The sequence below is a fragment of the Daucus carota genome, chromosome 7, assembly GCF_001625215.2.
Source record: "Daucus carota subsp. sativus chromosome 7, DH1 v3.0, whole genome shotgun sequence".
Taxonomy (NCBI): domain Eukaryota; kingdom Viridiplantae; phylum Streptophyta; class Magnoliopsida; order Apiales; family Apiaceae; genus Daucus; species Daucus carota.
The window spans coordinates 454,741-475,197 of record NC_030387.2 but is presented as its reverse complement, the minus strand read 5'-3'; the positions used below and the strand labels follow the sequence as shown (position 1 = coordinate 475,197).

Below are 20,457 nucleotides of genomic sequence, written 5' to 3'. Positions count from 1 at the left end.
CGTACACACATGCATCAATGCTGCAAACCCGGAGTCTTTGCGTTGGAGAAAATGAGTTCTACTGATGAAGGAGACAGGAGAGACTAGGTCGTATTTTGACTTGAGCAATAAGGAATTGTATGAAGTCAAATTAATGCTTATAACCAATTCTTGCTAGAATAGTCGACCACTAGAACTAGTCTATAAAGAAACATTTTGAATTCATGTCTGAAATACAATGGATTCAACGGCCATCTTTTTGTTGTGCTCCATTTTATTATCATCTGCACTAGTAAACTCCATAGCATTAGACACTATTAGAGCATATCAGAGTATTAGGGATGGTGAGACCATCACATCAGCCCGCGGAGATTTCCAACTTGGTTTTTTTAGCCCTGGTAGCTCCACAAATCGGTATCTAGGTATCTGGTTCAACAAAATATCCTACGGGACCGTTGTGTGGGTTGCTAATAGAGATAGTCCTGTCAAGAATAAGTTAGGCGTCGTAAGGGTCACTGACAAGGGAATTACTTTGGAAACGGATGATAAGATATTATGGTCATCAAATGCGTCTAGAACTATGAAGAATCCTGTTGCGCGACTATTAGATTCAGGAAATTTGGTTGTAAGTGATGGTGATCATGAAAAAAACAATGCAAGAGATATTATTTGGCAGAGTTTTGATTACCCGGGAGATACTCTGATAGCAGGCATGAAGGCTGGAATAGATTTGGTAACCGGCCTGGATAGGTACTACACGTCGTGGAAAAGTGTTGACGATCCATCCACAGGGAGTTTCATAGGCCGACTTGATCCTAATGGATTTCCACAGTTTTTCCGGTCTAAAGGTTATGACAAATGGAGCAGGACTGGACCATGGAACGGGCGCCAGTTTAGCGGCTCTCCAAAGCTTAATCCAGATGGTATATACACTGAGAAATTTGTTTTCAATGAGAAGGAGATCTATTATATGTTTGATCCCATCAATAGCACTTCTGCTAATGTAAGGCTCAAAATAACTCCAAATGGAGATATAAAGCATCTTATATGGAATCATCAAAAGAAAATCTGGATGGTCTATTTTACTGAAATGGTTAGTGACTGTGATATCTATGGATTGTGTGGTGCTGCTGGTATTTGTAACACTAACAATTCACCAAGATGCGAATGTTTATCAGGATTCGTTCCCAAGTCCCCGGAGAAGTGGAAAGCAGTAGATTGGTCCAGTGGATGTGTTCGTGAGACAGAACTAGACTGCGGGACTGAAGTAGGGTTTCTGAAATATACTGGTGTGAAGTTGCCAGACACGCAGCATTCCAAGTATGACTTGAAAATTAGCCTTGAAGAATGTCGGAGGTCATGTCTGGAGAACTGCAATTGTACTGCTTATGCAAACGCAGATATTAGAAATGGCGGAAGTGGATGTATCTTATGGTTCAATGATCTAATGGATATTAAAGGCTATACAACAGATGGACAAGATATTTATGTAAGAATGCCAGCATCTGAATTAGGTAACACCATCTGAATTGTCTTTCATATTTGAGATTAATTAATTGTTCCAAATAGAATTACTCAATATACCTAGAATTAATTGTGCTATATATACATTTACTACTAGTGTCATAATACATATAAGCCCTTCTATAATGCAGTCTATAGCCGGAGATTCAGAGCAAAGAAGCATATGTGGATCTAGGGGTGGCAATATCAGACACGACCCGAAACCCGACACGAACCCGACCCAACTCGAAACCCGATTTACTGAGACAAAAACCCGAAAGTGACCCGAAAATCACCCGACAGACCCGAAATGGACCCGAAATGACCCGAAACTAGAATTTCATTTGTAATAACTTCAATTTTTGGTTTTATTCAATTTTAAGTGATTTTAGGTTGACCCGAAATCGACCCGATTGCTGACACGAACACGACCCGTTACCCATGCTAGTGTTTGCTCTAATACTCATGCTTGCATTTTGGAGAAGAAAGCAGAAGAAAGAAGGTAAAAAATTAACAGACACAAACCGCTTTATAATAAATAGAAATTTTGCTTGCAACAGGACAACGTAAATGTTTATCATTGTGATATTTGCACTTGGAAATATGCAGAGAATCTGAGATTTAGTTCAGAAACTATGGCCTTGAACAAAATTGAAACTGAAGATTGGGAATTGCCATTAGTTGATCTCAAAAGAATTGTAAAAGCCACAGATAACTTCTCCCAGGACAACAAGATCGGAGAGGGTGGCTTTGGACCTGTGTACAAGGTGATTACACTTATACACAACATTTGCATTTGTAATTATCAATACAGTGATAATATTCGATGATTACTATCAGGGCAAGATGAATGATGGAAAAGAGATAGCTGTGAAAAGGCTTTCTAAGAATTCTGGTCAAGGAGTAGATGAATTTAGAAATGAAGTTTCGTGTATTGCTAAACTTCAGCACAGAAATCTTGTGACACTTCTCGGTTGCTGCACAGAGAAAGGAGAAAGGATTTTGATATACGAATATATGACAAACAAAAGCTTAGATTCTTTCATTTTCGGTGAGTCCTGATTCTGAAAATTTCCTTTAAATATCAGAAACAAATTTATGCTGAATATGTTATATTCAAAAATCATGTCATGAATATCTCCATGTAAAGGCAGCTTTAAATATTTACTTGATGACAAATCAGTAGATCAATCGAGAAACTTACTGGACTGGCCAAAACGGCACCACATTATAAATGGAATTGCGAGGGGGCTTCTCTATCTTCATCAAGATTCAAAGCTAAGAATTATTCATAGAGATCTGAAAGCAAGTAATATATTACTTGATCACGAGATGAATCCAAAGATATCAGACTTTGGCATGGCAAGGAGATTCGAAGGGAGTCAAACAGAAGGAAATACTGCAAGAATTGTTGGTACATAGTAAGAAGTCCTACAACTCTGCAACTTCTGTTTTCATATTTTCCCCTACTAACAAGCGTATATCGGACATTAATCTCCAGTGGTTACATTTCCCCTGAATATGCTATTGACGGAGTGTTCTCCGTTAAATCAGATGTTTATAGCTTTGGTGTTTTACTTACGGAGATAGTGAGTGGAAAGAAGAACAGACTATTTAGTCATCCGAATCACAGCTTAAACCTAATTGGAAATGTAAGGAAGCATGGAATCTTTTTTTTTTATACTATTGATTGATTTAGTTGTAATAGAAATATCAAATATTAAATTTTAGGCATGGAAGTGCTACAATGAAGACGCGCTCTCAGGACTGGTCGATGAAGCAATCTTGGATTCAAAAAACCAGATGGAAGTGGTTCGAGTTATACAAACAGGACTATTATGTGTTCAAGAAGATCCAATAGACAGACCAGTTATGTCCCATGTGGTTCTTATGTTAAGCAGTACTATGAAGCTGCCTCATCCTAAGAAACCTGGTTTCTTCATGGAGAGAAAATTACGCGATGCAGATTGCTTGTTGAGCAACTCCAATTTTTCATCAGGCAACCAGTTGGCTATTACCACAATCCTGCCTCGAGAATAGTGTGAGCCATGCGGACAGTTGAAGCCTTGCAAACAGTCTTTAAGCCTTGAGAGAGTAAGAGTGACATTCACTGTCAAGAAATAAAGAGAAATGTACCCTTCTGATAATGCAGTTTGCTGTGAAAAGCTCTCTACAATCATATTCAGAACCAGCACGTTCAAGGCTGAAAACAAGCGAAGAGAGCAAGAATAATCAATGAGCCTCAGGCTTACTCTTGATTTTAATAATATATTCAAAATCTTTATTAAGATAACATGCATATCTAACAAAGAAAGCCCAAGGCAGCACGAATTAAATAAACTGTTTTCCAACTGAAAAAGGGTGTGTGCAAGGTCCACTTTAAACATTTAAACCGATATATGAAAATGACATAAGCTTGCTTTTTACCAAAATCCTTGGCAAAATAACGCCCCAGAGCAATTACTTTATCACCAGGAACAAGATTTGAAGACCTTGAATGTGCACAGAATTGATGATGGACCAAACTCTTTTTCTTGCTATAGTCTTCTCTGTCCTGTAATGGGGATGTCAACAAGGAACAACACAGTAACCTTTTCTTACATCAATCATCATCAGTTACATGAAATCCACAATAATTACAACGTATTATCTTAATCCTACCAAAAATTACAATCATTCCTAATTAAACCATAATAAATTAATAAACATACAAACTTTTTTCACCAGATAATAATATTAAAAAGTTACCAAGGTTCCTAAATGACTCAGACTATTGACAGCTCATAGTTAAGTCATTGCCTAATGAAATAACATCAGTTTTTAGACGTAAACAGGGGGAGGTAAAGTGTTGCAGAGTCGTAGAACATCTTACTAGGTTCCAACAATTCGCGATGTATTTGCTTCTATTTGACTTCTTTTAAAGCATCTCGCCATACCAAAGTCTGAAATCTTTGGGTTCATGTCATGGTCAAGTAAGATATTACTGGCTTTGAGATCTCTGTGAATGATTCTCAGCTTTGAATCTTGATGCAGATATAGAAGTCCCCTTGCAATGCCAACTATGATATTCTATCTTTCTAACCAGTCCATCGAGTTTCTTATTTTGTCATGTATTTGTTTGTCATCAAGTAAAACACAGTTGACATAATATAAATATATAAATGACTGGTTTCAAGTAAATTAGGATTACTTGGCATAAATATGTCTCTTTTTGTGAAAAATAAATAATATCAGAACAGGACGAACAAAAAATGAACGAATCTAAACTTTTGTTAGCCACATATTCGTATATCAAAATTCGTTCTCCTTTCTCAGTGCAGCAACCAAGAAGCGACACCAGATTTCTATGCTGAAGCTTTGCAATACAAGACACTTCATTTATGAACTCATCTAGTCTTTGTCTAGAATTCTTTGATAGCCTTTTCACAGCTATCTCATGTCCATCATTTAACGTGCCCTGAAAATGCTCACTGAATGTTATCAATAACATTTCCAGTCCTATTAATTTTACGTATGGGGAAACAATGTCTGAGATATAGGTGAATGCTATCGCTCAACATTTTTTACCCCTAGTAATTTTGCACATGCTGTGTTCAAGTAAAATCACCTTGTAGACAGGTCATAGAGATAGTGAGTGGAAAGAAAAACAGATTATTTAGTCATCCTGATCACAGCTTAAATCTAGTTGGGCATGTAAGTAAACATGAATTTATCTTGATCCTTTTATGCTATTTGTTTGGCTACTACTAACATATTGTTGGAATTATGATTCAAAATTGTAACTGAAATATTAATTAGTTGATTTTGTTTTAATGTTAATGATTAGGCTATATGAGTGGCACTAATCATGCTTATTTGTTTGATGTAAACTCTATATAAGGAGTATTATGATGAATAAAAGAATACACACTTCCACCTAATATTATATCTATCTCCCTCTTGTATCTTAAAACCAACACAGATCAAGGATATATTTTAGGCATGGAAGATTTACAACGAGGACATGCTTCTAGATATAATCGACAAGGTGATCTTGGACTCGTGACCAGATGGAAGTGTTTCGAGGTTCTGATGTTGAGCAGTAATATGATTCTGCAGCATCCTAAGAAACCTGGCTTCTTCCTGGAAAGAAGATTGCAGGACACAGATAAATTATTGAGGAAACCCAAATTTTCAACAGGCAATGAGCTAACTCTTAGCTCTGTCCTACCTCGACAATAGTATTGTTCTTGAGAATATTGATAACTATTATTTTTTAAATTCAATCCAATCCAATACTCAAGCCAGACTATTTGCTATGAAATTGCTATGACATATTTATATTAATATTACTCATATAGAAACATTGATTGACAATCTTATTCAACCATCCATTGACTTTTCAGCTGCAAAATAATAGGATTATCAGTGGCAGAAAACTTGTTTATTTATTTTTTAATCAGGACAATTACAGGAGAAACTACCTACTAGCTTTCAGTCTAAGGCTTGACCTAATGTTTATATTATGCTAGGAAGCATCATTCTGCTTAGCTTAGTCAACTAATATCAGTCTGTGCCAATAGTAGATACAGTGTGCAATGAGGCTGGGCAAAACAATGGATGTCACTAGCCTAATTCTGTTGTTGTGCTCCACTTTGTCATCAACCCTGATAAACTCCTTAGCAATAGATACCATTAGAGCAAATCAGACTATCAGTGATGGTGAGACCATCACATCAGCCGGTGGAGAATTCCAGCTTGGTTTTTTTAGCCCTGGCAGGTCTACGAATCGATATCTGGGTATCTGGTTCAAAAAAATATCCAACGGGACGGTTGTATGGGTTGCCAACAGGGATACTCCTATTAGTAATGCTACAGGTGTTGTAAGGGTCAATGAAAAAGGAATTACTTTGCACACGGATGATGGGATAATGTGGTCGACGAATACATCTGTATCTTTAGAGAATCCTGTGGTACGGCTATTAGATTCTGGGAATTTGGTTGTATGGGATGAAGATAGTAATTTCAAGAAAGCAGAAAAAATTATTTGGCAGAGTTTTGATTATCCGGGAGATACTTTCTTACCAGACATGAAGATTGGAATAGATTTGGTAACCGGGCTTAATAGTTACTACACGGCATGGAAAAGTGTTGATGATCCTTCCACAGGAATTTTCAGTGGCGGAATTGATATTAATGGTTTTCCGCAGTTCTTCAGGTCAAAAGGTTCTGTCAAGTGGACCAGATGTGGACCATGGAATGGCCTCCAGTTCAGTGGTTCTCCGAAGACCAATTCGAATGGAATGCTTACTGAGAATTTTGTTTTTAATGAGAAGGAGATCTGTTATCGGTTGTATCCCATCAAAAGAACCTCTACTGATATAAGACTGAAGTTGACCCCAAATGGAGAAATAAGGCATCTTGTATGGAATTATCAAAATAAAGGTTGGATGACTTTTATTAATGAAATTGCCGGTGACTGTGATCTTTATGGATTGTGTGGTGCTTATGGTATTTGTCACATTAACAGCTCGCCAAGATGCGGATGTTTGAGAGGATTCGTTCCCAAATTCCCAGAGAGGTGGAAATCATTAGATTGGTCTGGTGGATGTGTCCGTGAGACGGCACTAAACTGCACGGTTGAAGCTGGTTTTTTGAAATATTCGGGTACGAAGTTGCCAGACACAAGACAGTCATGGTATGACATGAGAATTAATCTTGAAGAATGTGAAAGGTTATGTCTGAAGAACTGCAGTTGTACAGCTTATGCGAACGCGGATATTAGAAGTGGTGGAAGTGGATGCATCTTGTGGTTCAATGATCTAACTGATATGGTAAGCAACACAGCTGATGGACAGAATATTCATATAAAGATGCCAGCATCTGAGTTAGGTAACACAACTATTCCACAAATTAAACTTCTTTGTTATGTAATATACGTGACCTAAACTATTGTAGAACTATTCTCTTGGATCTTCACTTGTGGCAATGCAGTGGATAGTTCGAAGTCCAGAGCAAAAAGGCATCTACGAATTTTATTGGTTGTCCTGGTAGTTCTGGTGGTAGTAGCACTCGCTCTTTTGTGGCTGCTCGTATCAAGGAAGAGAAAGCCAAAGGGAGAAGGTAAACAATTACTATAATCTAACGAAAAGGCAATATATTTTGAACAAGCGAAGGTTACAGAGAGCCAGGATCGGCAGAGCCTCCCTTCATACAGTTTAAGATTTTGAATTCATGACTGCATTATATCGTTAACTTTACTTATAATATTGTAGGAAACTTGAAATTCAATCCAGAAGGTGTTGCCTTGAACAAAATTGAGAGTGAAGATTGGGAGCTACCATCAGTGGACTTCAAAACACTTGTGAAAGCCACGAACAACTTCTCACAGGACAATAAGCTTGGACAGGGCGGGTTTGGACCTGTCTACAAGGTGATTTTACTTGAACACGGCATGTGCAAAATTACTGGGGGTGAAAAATGTTGAGTGATAGCATTCACCTATATCTCAGACATTGTTTCACCATTCGTAAAATTAATAGGACTTAAAATATTATTGATAACATTCAGTGAGTATTTTCAGGGCACATTAAACGATGGATATGAGATAGCTGTGAAAAGGCTATCAAAAAATTCTAGACAAGGACTGGATGAGTTCATAAATGAAGTATCTTGTATTGCAAAGCTTCAGCATAGAAATCTTGTGTCGCTTCTTGGTTGCTGCACTGAAAAAGGAGAACGAATTTTGATATACGAATATATGGCTAACAAAAGTTTGGATTCGTTCATTTTTGGTTCGTCCTGGTCTGATTTTATTTATTTCTAAATAAAAGAGATATATTTATCTTTATATTATGTCAACTTTGTTTTACTTGATGCAAACAAATAGATGACCAAATAAGAAACTCGATGGACTGGCTGGAAAGATACAAAATCATAATTGGCATTGCAAGGGGACTTCTATATCTTCATCAAGATTCAAGGCTGAGAATCATTCACAGAGATCTCAAAGCTAGTAATATCTTACTCGACCATGACATGAACCCAAAGATTTCAGACTTTGGTATGGCGAGATGCTTTAAAGGAAGTCAAATAGAAGCAAATACATCGCGAATTGTTGGAACCTAGTAAGATGTTCTATGATTCTGCAACACTTTACCAGGTTTATCTCCTCCTTTTTACGTCTAAGAATTGGTGTTAATTCATTTGGTCTTGTGCAGTGGTTACATGTCCCCTGAGTATGCTATTGACGGGCAGTTCTCCATCAAATCCGATGTATATAGCTTTGGCGTTCTACTCATAGAGATCGTGAGTGGAAAGAAAAACAGATTATTCTATCATCCTGATCACAGCTTAAATCTACTTGGTCATGTAAGTCTGACATGAATTTATCTCAACTCTTTTATGCCATTGGTGTAGCTCCTGCTAAAAATTCAAAAACTAATTTTTAGGTTTGGAAGAGTTACAATGAAGACAGACTCGTAGGACTTATCGATGAGGTGATCTTGGAGTCCAGTAACCAGATTGAAGTGTTTCGAGTTATCCAAATTGGACTATTGTGTGTTCAAGAAGACCCGACAGACAGGCCACTTATGTCCCAAGGTTTCGATGTTGAGCAGTAACATGAAACTGCATCATCCTAAGAAACCTGGTTTCTTCATGGACAGAATTTTGCAAGACAGAGATCCCTTATTGGAGAAGCCTGAATTTTCATTAGGCAACGGCTTAACTATGAGCTGTGTCATGCCTCGACAATAGTCTGAGTCATTTAGGACCTTAGTAACTTTTTAATATTACTAGCCTTTAACCCGTGCAAAGCACGGGCGCGTATATAATTCTTAAATTATTAATTATTAATTATAATTTAAATCATAACGCCATTTTATTAGTATTTTAGTATTAATAAATTGAATTCTAATTAAATTATATTAACCAACTGATTATATCTTCTAACGGAAATTTAGCTTTCACAATTTTTTATCTATCTATAAATATTTTTCTGATATTGATATGTGACAGTTTATTATTCAATTAATTTTAAATCAAAATTTCCATATATCATATATCTTCATATGTTATGTAATGGTTCATATTTGTAATGAAATATAACATTTTAGAGTTAAATTTCGAGTAGAATACGTTATAATTAAAAAGTAGCGTTTTCAATTATTTATATGTATTTTAGACAAAAGATATTCAAAATTGTATATTTATAATTAGGTATACAGTTATTTATAAGTATTTTTTAATATTAATATATGTTATTAACAATAGTTTCATCTTTTTTCAACTAATTATAAATTATATTTAAAAGATATTAATATACATCAGGAGTGTTTTTAGTATATGAAACAAGATATCTACATGTTGCAGACTTTTAGTTTGAAACAAGATATCTACATGTTGCAGACTTTTAGTTTTAGAGGAGTGTACCAAACCAAAATTTTGTACGACTACAAATTATACCCATGTTGGCTTTTTATAGTATAGTATAGATTATCCGGTGACAAACAGAGAATAAGTTTGTATGTTTATTTAATTTATTATGGTTAATTTAGGAATCCCTTAAAAATTGCATATTTTATTATATATTTAGGGAACATCGACTCTGCCGGAGATGCTCTTACTGTTTGGTTTTGATTGGTTATTAAAATTTAATGTCATGCTGTGCATGGTAAACTGTAATTTATAATAATATCGCTTTTGCAAAGGAAGTTCTGTCCCCGGCAGGAAATTTGGCTTTTGAGCGATTTTACAGCTAGTTTAATTAAATTAATTAAATAAATAAATTACTGCGTATAAATGTTGATATGCTATCAGGATTTGTATCAGTAGACTGTAGACGTCTGCTAAACCAACGTGTACTAAATCAACGTGAACCCATTTCAATTTACTAACTTGAACTCAATTTATTTGTAGATTTTATTAAGAAAATATTTTGATCTAAACTCGAACATTTAAGTACTCACAGCCAAGAATAACCTCCAACCATTAGTTTTCGGAAATTACATCAATAACTTGATAAAATTATTCTCAAACTTCCATTTTCTAACATTCTTTAGCTAGAGAAATAACTGCCATAAAATGACCACTCATATCCAGTCGGTGAAAAGCGGGAATCGGACTTAATCGGTAAAATCACGGTTTGAGGATTAATCGGAGATTAATTGAATTAATTGGGGATTGATTGGATTGATCGGTGATTAATCGCCGACTTTTAGAACAAAGCTATAGCTAATCTCAAAATATAAGAGCCAAATATACCGAATCAACACTAAAATGAAGATAGTTCAGTGTTGTTTGATAAGTAATTCTGCTTTGCTTAAAATTATGCCCATGAATTTTAGCTCTTAAATGGGTCCTGTTCCCCAAGAAGCATAACAGATAGGCTGCTTCATGAGAGGAGCTTAAACACTCTTCGCAAGGCTTCAACTGTCCTCATGGCTCACACTATTCTCGAGGCAGGATTGTGGTAATAGCCAACTGGTTGCCTGATGAAAAATTGGAGTTGCTCAACAAGCAATCTGCATCGCTTAATTTTCACTCCATGAAGAAACCAGGTTTCTTAGGATGAGGCAGCTTCATATTACTACTTAACATAAAGAACCACATGGGACATACCTGGTCTGTCTATTGGATCTTCTTGAACACATAGTAGTCCTGTTTGTATAACTCGAACCACTTCCATCTGGTTTTTTGACTCCAGGATTGCTTCATCGACCAGTCCTGAGAGCGTGTCTTCGTTGTAACACTTCCATGCCTAAAATTTAATATATGATTTTGTTGTTACGACATCATTCTATAGTATAAAAAAATGATTCATGCTTCCTTACATGTCCAATTAGGTTTTAAGCTGTGATTGGAATTTTATCATCATCATCATCATCCTCATACTAACAACTTGCAAAAACATCCAAAATTCAAAGCCAAAATTATCTAATATTATTCAAAGCCGCTGATGCTAACACTGAGACCAGGTCGGTGAAGGTTGTAGAAAGAGTGAAATAAAAAAGAAATTCAAATAGAACGATAGTGGAACAATTTGTACTTGACACATAGTTCCACCAATAGTCGAAAACATTGACCAAGTCCTCCTTTCTGATCCTAAATTTTTTCATCACAAATTAAATCTACAGGAATTTTCTTATGGTCCATTTTCCACATATGGATTTTGGAAGTATTTTGTACGCCTTTGTCTTTCAACTACTGAGTGCTTTGTAAAAAGTTCTCTAAGTTTTCCTATTTTCTCGATGATCTGTTCCATTTGGCTCATGGCAACAAAACGTAACAATAACCCTATTCATTCTCAAGACTCTTCTCTTATTTTGTTACTATTAAGAAAAAGGCAGCTTATTTAGAACAAGAACAAAAAAGAAAGCTGCTGCCTGATCATTCATTAACGATGCTTAGTAGTATTGATTACAATAGTTATATATTTTACTCATCTAGCTTGAAAGTATTTGGGTCGTGTTTACTTGCTTGGAAATGAAAGGGGGAGAATGGAACGAAAACTTGCAGACAAAATATGTGGAGAAGGAAAGAATGCAGGAGTGAATATCATTTATGATGAAGATTGTAGGAAAAATGAGGAAGAAGGAAAAATCAACAAGGCTTTCATGCTCATTCTCTCTGCAGTTGTGACAACATTCAATCCATATCATGGAGTTTTATATTACAAAAACTTAAAAATTGTAATAGAGGTTCCTAGAAGACTTAACACTATTGTCGAGGTAGAAGAGAGGTAATAGCCGACCTATTGCATGATGAAAACTTAAAATCATCTAACAAGTGATCCGTGTCCTGGAACGTTCTCTCCATGAAGAAACCAGGTTTCTTGGGACGAGGTAGTTGCATCTTACTACTCAACATCAGTAACACCTCGGACATAAATGGCCTATCATTTGGATCTTCTTGAACACACAGTAATCCAATCTGTATAACTCGAAACAATTCCATCTGGTTACTGGAGTCCAATAACACCTCATCAATGAGTCCCAAAAGCTTGTCTTCATTATAACTCCTCCATGCCTAAAAGTTAATTGTTTGTTCTGTCAATAGTAGCTAAACTTAAAGAATAAAAGCTTTATAATAAAAAAAAGGCTCTCTTACATGTCCAAGTAGATTTAAGCTTTGATCAGCATGATCGAATAATCTATTTTTCTTTCCGCTCACTATCTCCATGAGTATAACACCAAAGCTATATACATCGGATTTAACAGAGAACTGTCCATCGCTTGCATACTCAGGGGACATGTAACCACTGCACAATTTCAAGGTAGCCAACAGGAAAAAAATTTGTTAGCCAAGAAAAACAAAATAGTAGAAATTATACGTTTCAGAGTCATAAAACTTCTTACTATGTCCCGACAATCCTTGATGTATATCCTTCAGTTTGACTTCCTCTAAAACATCTGGCCATGCCAAAGTCTGAAATCTTTGGATTCATCTCATGATCAAGTAAAATATTACTCGCTTTTAGATCCCTATGAATGATTCTCAGCTTTGAATCTTGATGAAGATAGAGAAGTCCTCGGGCAATGCCATTTATTATGTTGGATCGTTGAAGCCAATCCATTGAGTTTCTTCCTTCATTATCTATTATTTTGCCAAGTAAATCAGCTGCTTATTAAATTAAAGCCAATTGCCGTAAATCTAACTCTTAACATATAGATAACATTTCAGATCAGAACGCACCGAAAATGAATGAATCTAAACTTTTATTTGCCATATATTCGTATATCAAAATTCTTTCTCCTTTCTCGGTGCAGCAACCAAGAAGTGTCACAAGATTTCTGTGCTGAAGTTTTCCGATACAGGAAACTTCATTTATAAACTCATCCTGTCCCTGACCAGAATGCTTCGAAAGCCTTTTCACAGCTATCTCATGTCCCCCATTCCATATGCCCTGTAATTATTTAATGAATATTATGATTGCAGTGATTCTAAAATTTGCACCTTTCTTTGTAATTTTTCGCTACCATTTGGTGAAAATATGTCATCATTTGTAATGATTATTCATGTAAAATGCACATGTCATGTATACGTGTAATCAATCACCTTGTACACAGGTCCAAAGCCGCCCTCCCCAAGCTTGTTTTTCCGGGAGAAGTTATCTGTGGCATTTGCAATTCTTTTGAAGTCCACCGAAGGCAACTCCCTATCTTCACTCTCAAGTTCCGTCAAGGCAACACTTTCTGAACTTAGCTTCATGTTTTCTGCAAAGTTCAAAGTAAAATTCATTCAGTCTTGCAGTTACTTCAATCATATCTTGACTTTTTTTATATTTCAGAGTAAGAAGTTACTATTGCCATACATAATGTACCTTTTATGTTCTGCTTTCTCTTCCATAACAATAACATATACAAGGATGTTAGAGCAATTACTGCGGGAATCAAAATGATCCACATAAGCCGCTTAACTCTGGATCTTAGACTCTTCACTGCCACAGAAGAAACAAAAGATTTGAGGGATCAGTTTAACACTTCACATATAGTGAACAATTGAGATTTCAAGTGTGTGAAGTAAAGTTACCTAATTCAGATGATGCCATCTTTACGTATATATCTTCCCCCTCTTCAGTGTAACCTCTCGAATCACTTAGCTCATTAAACCATAAAAGGCATCCACTTCCACCGCTTCTGATATCTGCGTTGGTATAAGCTATACAAGAGCAGTTCTTAAGACACAGCCTCCGACATTGTTCAAGGGTCATTCGCAAGTCATACCATGAATACCTTGTGTCTGGCAACTTAACACGTGTATTTTTCAAGAAACCTGCTTTAGTTCCACAATCTAGTTTTTTTTTACGAACACATCCACCAGACCAATCTCCTTCTTTCCACTTCTCGGGGAATTTGGGAATAAAACCAGTCAGACATTCGCATCTTGGTGAGTTGGAAATTTTACACAGACCATTAGCACCACACAACTTATATTGCTCACAGTTAGAGAGGCTGAAGGTAACATATGGTTTCCAAAATTGTTCTTGATAGTTCCAAAAAAGAAACTTTATATCTCCATTTGGAGTCAAGTGAAACCGTACATCAGCAGAAGTTCCTCTGACAGAATCCAACTTATAATAAATTTCTTTCTCATTGAAAACAAATTTTTCCGTGTACAATCCACTTTGATTACTCTTGGGAGCGCCACTGAACTGCCAACCATTCCATGGTCCAGTCCGCGACCATTTGGCAGAATCTTTGAACCGAAAGAACTGTGGAAAACCATGAGGATCAAGCCGGTCAGTAAAACTCCCTGTGGAAGGGTCATTAGCACTTTTCCACGACGTGAGGTACCTCTCTAGGCCGGTGACCAAGTCTATTCCCATCTTCATGCCAGGCAGCAAATTATCCGCAGGATAATCAAAACTCTGCCAGACAAAATCTTCTGTGTTGTTCATATGATGATCATCATCCCTTACAACCAAATTCCCCGAACCTAATAAACGTGCCACAGGATTCTTCATTAATATTGAAGTTTTTGCTGACCATATAATTTCATTACCTGTTTGCAGTGAAAGGCCTTGGTCACTGACCCTCAGGATGCCTGAGGTATTCATAACAGGAGCATCTCGATTCGCGACCCATATAACCGTCCCATTAGATATTTTCTTGTACCAGATACCCAGATAGCGTTTAGTAGAGCCGCTGGGGCTAAAAAAACCGAGTTGAAACTCCTCACCGGCTGATGTGATAGTTTCGCCATCTCGAATGATCTGATGTGCCATGGACTTCATTAAGTTAGGTGATAAAATGGAGCATAACAGAATGAGGGTGCTTATGGCCATTGCGCTGCTCAGAGATTACACAAAATTAGTTTTTAGAATGAGGAAAATTTTGAGGTCCTCAAGTGTTGGAGGCCTACAAGAAATTGCATATTTTCCTGGTTGACTAGACCAATAACTGTGTGGCAATGCAACCAACAACATATCAATTCTTTTACATAAAATATACTTACAGTTTTCCAGAACAGGTAAAATCAGGAAGAAGAAAATGAGGTGTGCACTGATGAAGCAGAATCAAGTTCTTGAAAAAGTTTGGATTGAGGGTAGCTTTCTTTGGGTGGGTGATAAGAGTTGAACTATGAATAAAATTTATAAGTTTATTCCTTGAATAATTTTCTAGGTTAGAAACCAGTTCTAATAATTTTAAAAAAATTTACTTTCGCTTTTTTATTGTCTCACAAGTCATTGTCACACAGGTTTGTAGGCAAAGTTCTGATTATTGTTTTAGGCCATCACAAACATTTATATTGAAAATTGTACAAGAACAAGTACAGTAAGTTTGTAGTAACTTTAAATGTGAAATAAGTAGATTGTAAACACTAGAGTTATGCCGACATGATGATTCCAGAGGGTAGAAGCACAATAGAAATCATTTGCTGCCAAAAATGATTCAGTTTGCATTGTCGTTCTATACCACCAGGTCTTTCTGGTCCTTGAGAATGTTTGACATTTCTTCCAGCATCTGAATACTAGATACCAGATACAGAAATCAGAACTTCAACTAGAGATGTAATTTCTTTGGACTAATCTAGCATTTCCCAGACAAAAACCAAATATAAGCCTAAATGAAAAAGAGGCTGCTTATTTGGTTATTCACTAAAGTGATCCCCGCCAAACATTTGAGGATCAGAGTACCATTGTCTGACAAAGGGGTGCCTAATAATAGTATTTAAGCAGGAATTAATAAAAATATGATTTACAAATTGAGTTTCTTGATCAGTTCTGAAATGAGGTAGTGTAGATTTGTAGAATTGATTAAGAGAACTAAGATCTGTTTGATTTATGTTTCTTTCAACCTGGTCCTTTCCTATCCTGCATCACGAACAATTTTAATTAGACAAAGCCAATGTTAGAGCTTTTTATTAATCAAATAGCTCTGAATTAATAATACGTCGATTACTTAATGCTCACAATTCTCTTAATCAGTTCTAAGCCTTCTAATTTTAAACAAAATATGTGAGGTACTGTTGATTTGTAGCATTTATGTATGTTAATTCTGAATGGTAAGTTAGTAGTGGAAAAATAGCCATATCCAGCAGTGTTCACTTTAATCCCAGAAAACTACCAATATATGTTAAAACCAGATGGCTAAAAGATTTTTTCTACAATTAAACATGACTGCTGCTCTTTTGGTCTCAACCACTCGATCTTTGCAGTTTCTCAATCCCATGCTTCTTGTTTAATGTTATCACGAGGTAAGAAAAAATAAAATGGTTATCAAGGTTTCCAGAAGACTCACATCATTGTCGAGGGTGGACAGAGCTAAAAGTTAACTCGTTGCCTGAGGAAAATTTCTGGTTCTTCAATAATGGCTCCTTGTCTCGCAAAATTCTCTCCATGAAGAAACCTGGTTTTTTAGGATGAGGCAGTTTCATGTTACTGCTCAGCATTAATACCACCTGGGACATACCTGGCCTGTCTATGGGATCTTCTTGAACGCATAGTAGCCCGATTTGGATAACTCGAAACACTTCCAACTGGTTACTGGACTCCAAGATTACCTCATCTACTAGTCCTAAAAGCTTGTCTTCATTGTAACTCTTCCATGCCTAAAAATTACTTTATATGTCATAGAAGTAGTTAAACCAATAGTACAAAAGAATTATAATTACTTTATGTTTACTTACATGCCCAAGTAGGTTTAAACTGTGATCAGGATGACTATATAATCTGTTTTTGTTTCCACTCACTATCTCTATGAGCAGAACACCAAAGCTGTATACATCGGATTTGGCAGAGAAGTGTCCGTCAATGGCATACTCAGGGGACATATAACCACTGCATGAGACCGAATGTAATGATATCAATTATAGCCGTGAACAAAAGGAGGTGATGTGCTGCAGAGTCGTAGAATATCTTACTAGGTACCAACAATTCTTGATGTATTTGCTTCTGTCTGACTTCCTTTAAAACATCTAGCCATGCCAAAATCTGAAATCTTTGGATTCATCTCATGGTCAAGTAAAATATTACTAGCTTTAAGATCTCTATGAATGATTCTTAGCTTTGAATCTTGATGCAGATATAGAAGTCCCCTTGCAATGCCATTTATGATTTTGTATCTTTCCTGCCAGTCCATTGAGTTGCTTATATCTTCATCTATAATTTTGTCACGAAATAAATCAGAGTTATTTTGTACAGTATATACATTACTGATTTCTAGTAAATTAAAATTACTTAAAATATTTTATAAAATTTCTGGATAACGACGAACCAAAAATGAACGAATCTAAACTTTTATTCGCCATATATTCGTATATCAATATTCGTTCTCCTTTCTCTGTGCAGCATCCAAGAAGCGTCACAAGATTTCTGTGTTGAAGCTTTGCGATACAAGAAACTTCATTTATGAACTCATCCAGTCCCTGACCGGAACTCTTTGATAGTCTTTTTACAGCTACCTCCTGTCCATCATTTAACATGCCCTGAAATGCTCAGTGAAAATAATCAATCACATTCTGTATCCGGGTAATTTCACAACACCCTAAGGTGAGAATGATTTGGATTCAAGTAAAATCACCTTGTAGACAGGTCCAAACCCGCCCTGTCCAAGCTTATTGTCCTGTGAGAAGTTGTTCGTGGCTTTCACAAGTGTTTTGAAGTCCACTGATGGTAGCTCCCAATCTTCACTCTCAATTTTGTTCAAGGCAACACCTTCTGGATTGAATTTCAAGTTTCCTACAAAATTATAAGTAAAGTTAACGATATAATGCAGTCATGGAGGGGGGGGGGGGGGGGGGGGGGGGGTTTAGGCACTATAACCTTCTCTTGTTCAAAATATATTGTCTTTTCATTAGATTATAATAATTGTTCCAGTAATATATACCTTTTCCCTTCAGCTTTCGCTTACTTAATACAAAGAGGCACACAAGAGCGAGTGCTACCACTACTAGTACTACCAGGACAATCAATATGATCTGTAGATGCCTTTTTGCTCTGGATCTCTCGTTATCTACAAGAGTATAGATTGTATGGTTATATTAAGATATGTTAGGAGGTTGAGCCATAAGTTGCTCGCGTTCTTACATAAAAAGAAGTTTAATATGCAGAAAAATAGGGTTACCTAATTCAGATGCTGGCATCCTTATATAAATATCCTGTCCATCAGCTGTGCTTACCATATCAGTTAGATCATTGAACCACAAGATGCATCCACTTCCACCACTTCTAATATCCGCGTCTGCATATGCTGTGCAATTACAGTTCTTCAGACACAATGTTTCACATTGTTCAAGGTTAATTTTCAGGTCATACCATGAATGCCGTGTGTCTGGCAACTTCACACCTGAATATTTCATAAAACCTGCTTCAGTATTGCAGTCTAACTTTGCTTTACGAACACATCCACTAGACCAATCTACTGCTTTTGATTTCTCTGGGAATTTGGGAACGAATCCTCTCAAACATCCGCATCTTGGAGAGCTGTTAATGTGACAAATTCCATAAGCACCACACAATCCATAAAGATCACAGTCACCCATAATCTCATTAATAATAATCATCCAAATTTGATTTTGATAATTCCATACAAGATGCTTTATTTCTCCATTTGGGGTCAACGTCAGTCTTATATCAGTAGAGGTTCTGTTGATGGGATACAACCGGTAACAGATCTCCTTCTCATTGAAAACAAATTTCTCAGTAAACATTCCATTTGGATTGGTCTTCGGAGAACCACTGAACTGGAGGCCATTCCATGGTCCAGTCCTTGTCCATTCGACAGAACCTTTTGACTTGAAGAATTGCGGAAAACCATTAATATCAATTCCGCCACTGAAAATTCCTGTCGAAGGATCATCAACACTTTTCCATGCCGTGTAGTAACTATCAAGCCCCGTAACCAAATCTATTCCAATCTTCATGCCTGGTAGGAAAGTATCTCCCGGGTAATCAAAACTCTGCCAAATCATATCTTCTCTGGTTTTGACATCACGATCTTCATTCCTTAACACCAGATTCCCTGAATCTAATAGCTGTGCAACAGGATTCTTCAAAAATAAAGAAGTATTTGTAGACCATATCATTCTATCATCCGTTTCCAATGTTATTCCTTGGCCATTCACCCGTACCTGGCCTAAGGTATTATTAATAGGAGCATTTCTGTTAGCAACCCATACAACCGTCCCGTTGGATATTCTCTTGTACCAGATACCCAAATATCGACTTGCGGAACTGCCAGGGCTGAAAAATCCAAATTCAAATTCTCCACCCGCAGATGTGATGGTATCACCATCCCTAAAGCTTTGGTGTGCTCTGATGCTGTCTACTGCTACAGAGTTTACGAAGGTTGATGATAAAGTGGAGCAATACAGTAAAATGATGATAGTTGCATCCATTGTGTTGCAAAAAATATCTTGGTATTCTAGTTCTACTTAGATCAATATATAGTGATTCCCTTGACTAGAGAAGGATGACTTGGTGCAACTGGGTGCTTAGTTACTTCCCATGTCTTTGTCCTAAGTTCCATACCTAGTTGAATAATTTGTACTTGACCCGTAGTTCCATCAATAGTCGAAAACATTTATCACTGACCAAGTCCTCCTTTCTGATCCTAGATTTTTTCATCACAAATTAAATTTACAGGAATTTTCTTATGGTCCATTTTCCACAATGGATTTTGGAAGTCGTTTTGTACGCGTTTGTCTTTCAGCTACTGAATGCTTTGTAAAAAGTTCTCTTAGTTTTCCAATTTTCTTGACGATCTGTTCCATTTGGCTCATGGCAACAAAATGTAACAATAACCCTATTCATTCTCAAGACTCTTTTCTTATTTTGTTACTATTAAGGAAAAGGCAGCTTATTTAGAACAAGAACAAAAAAAAAGCTGCAGCCTGATCATTCATTAACGATGCTTAGTAGTATTGATTACAATAGTTATATGCTTTACTTATCTAGCCTGAAAGTATTTGGGTCGTGTTTACTTGCTTGAAAATGAAAGGGGGAGAATGGAATGAAAAGTTGCAGACAAAATATGTAGGAGATGGAAAGATCGT

At 36.5% G+C, this 20,457-nt stretch overlaps 1 protein-coding gene and 1 pseudogene across 1 annotated transcript; one reads left to right on the top strand and one right to left on the bottom strand.

The window, feature by feature from the left end:
- The first annotated feature begins 193 nt into the window (after positions 1-193).
- Positions 194-9,325, top strand: LOC108194363 (uncharacterized; annotated as a pseudogene).
- Positions 9,326-12,023: 2,698 nt separating this feature from the next.
- On the bottom strand, positions 12,024-20,334 carry LOC108194362 (uncharacterized). The gene is made up of 14 exons (XM_017361313.2): positions 18,528-20,334; positions 18,291-18,416; positions 17,985-18,142; positions 17,679-17,889; positions 17,326-17,563; positions 17,092-17,242; positions 16,711-17,013; positions 13,993-15,262; positions 13,784-13,900; positions 13,519-13,676; positions 13,156-13,366; positions 12,819-13,056; positions 12,571-12,721; positions 12,024-12,489 (listed from the first exon to the last, which is right to left on the bottom strand). The coding sequence occupies exons 1-14, from the start codon at positions 19,798-19,800 to the stop codon at positions 12,181-12,183; spliced, it is 4,914 nt and encodes a 1,637-aa protein (XP_017216802.2). The 5' UTR covers positions 19,801-20,334; the 3' UTR covers positions 12,024-12,180.
- Between the last annotated feature and the right edge of the window lie 123 nt (positions 20,335-20,457).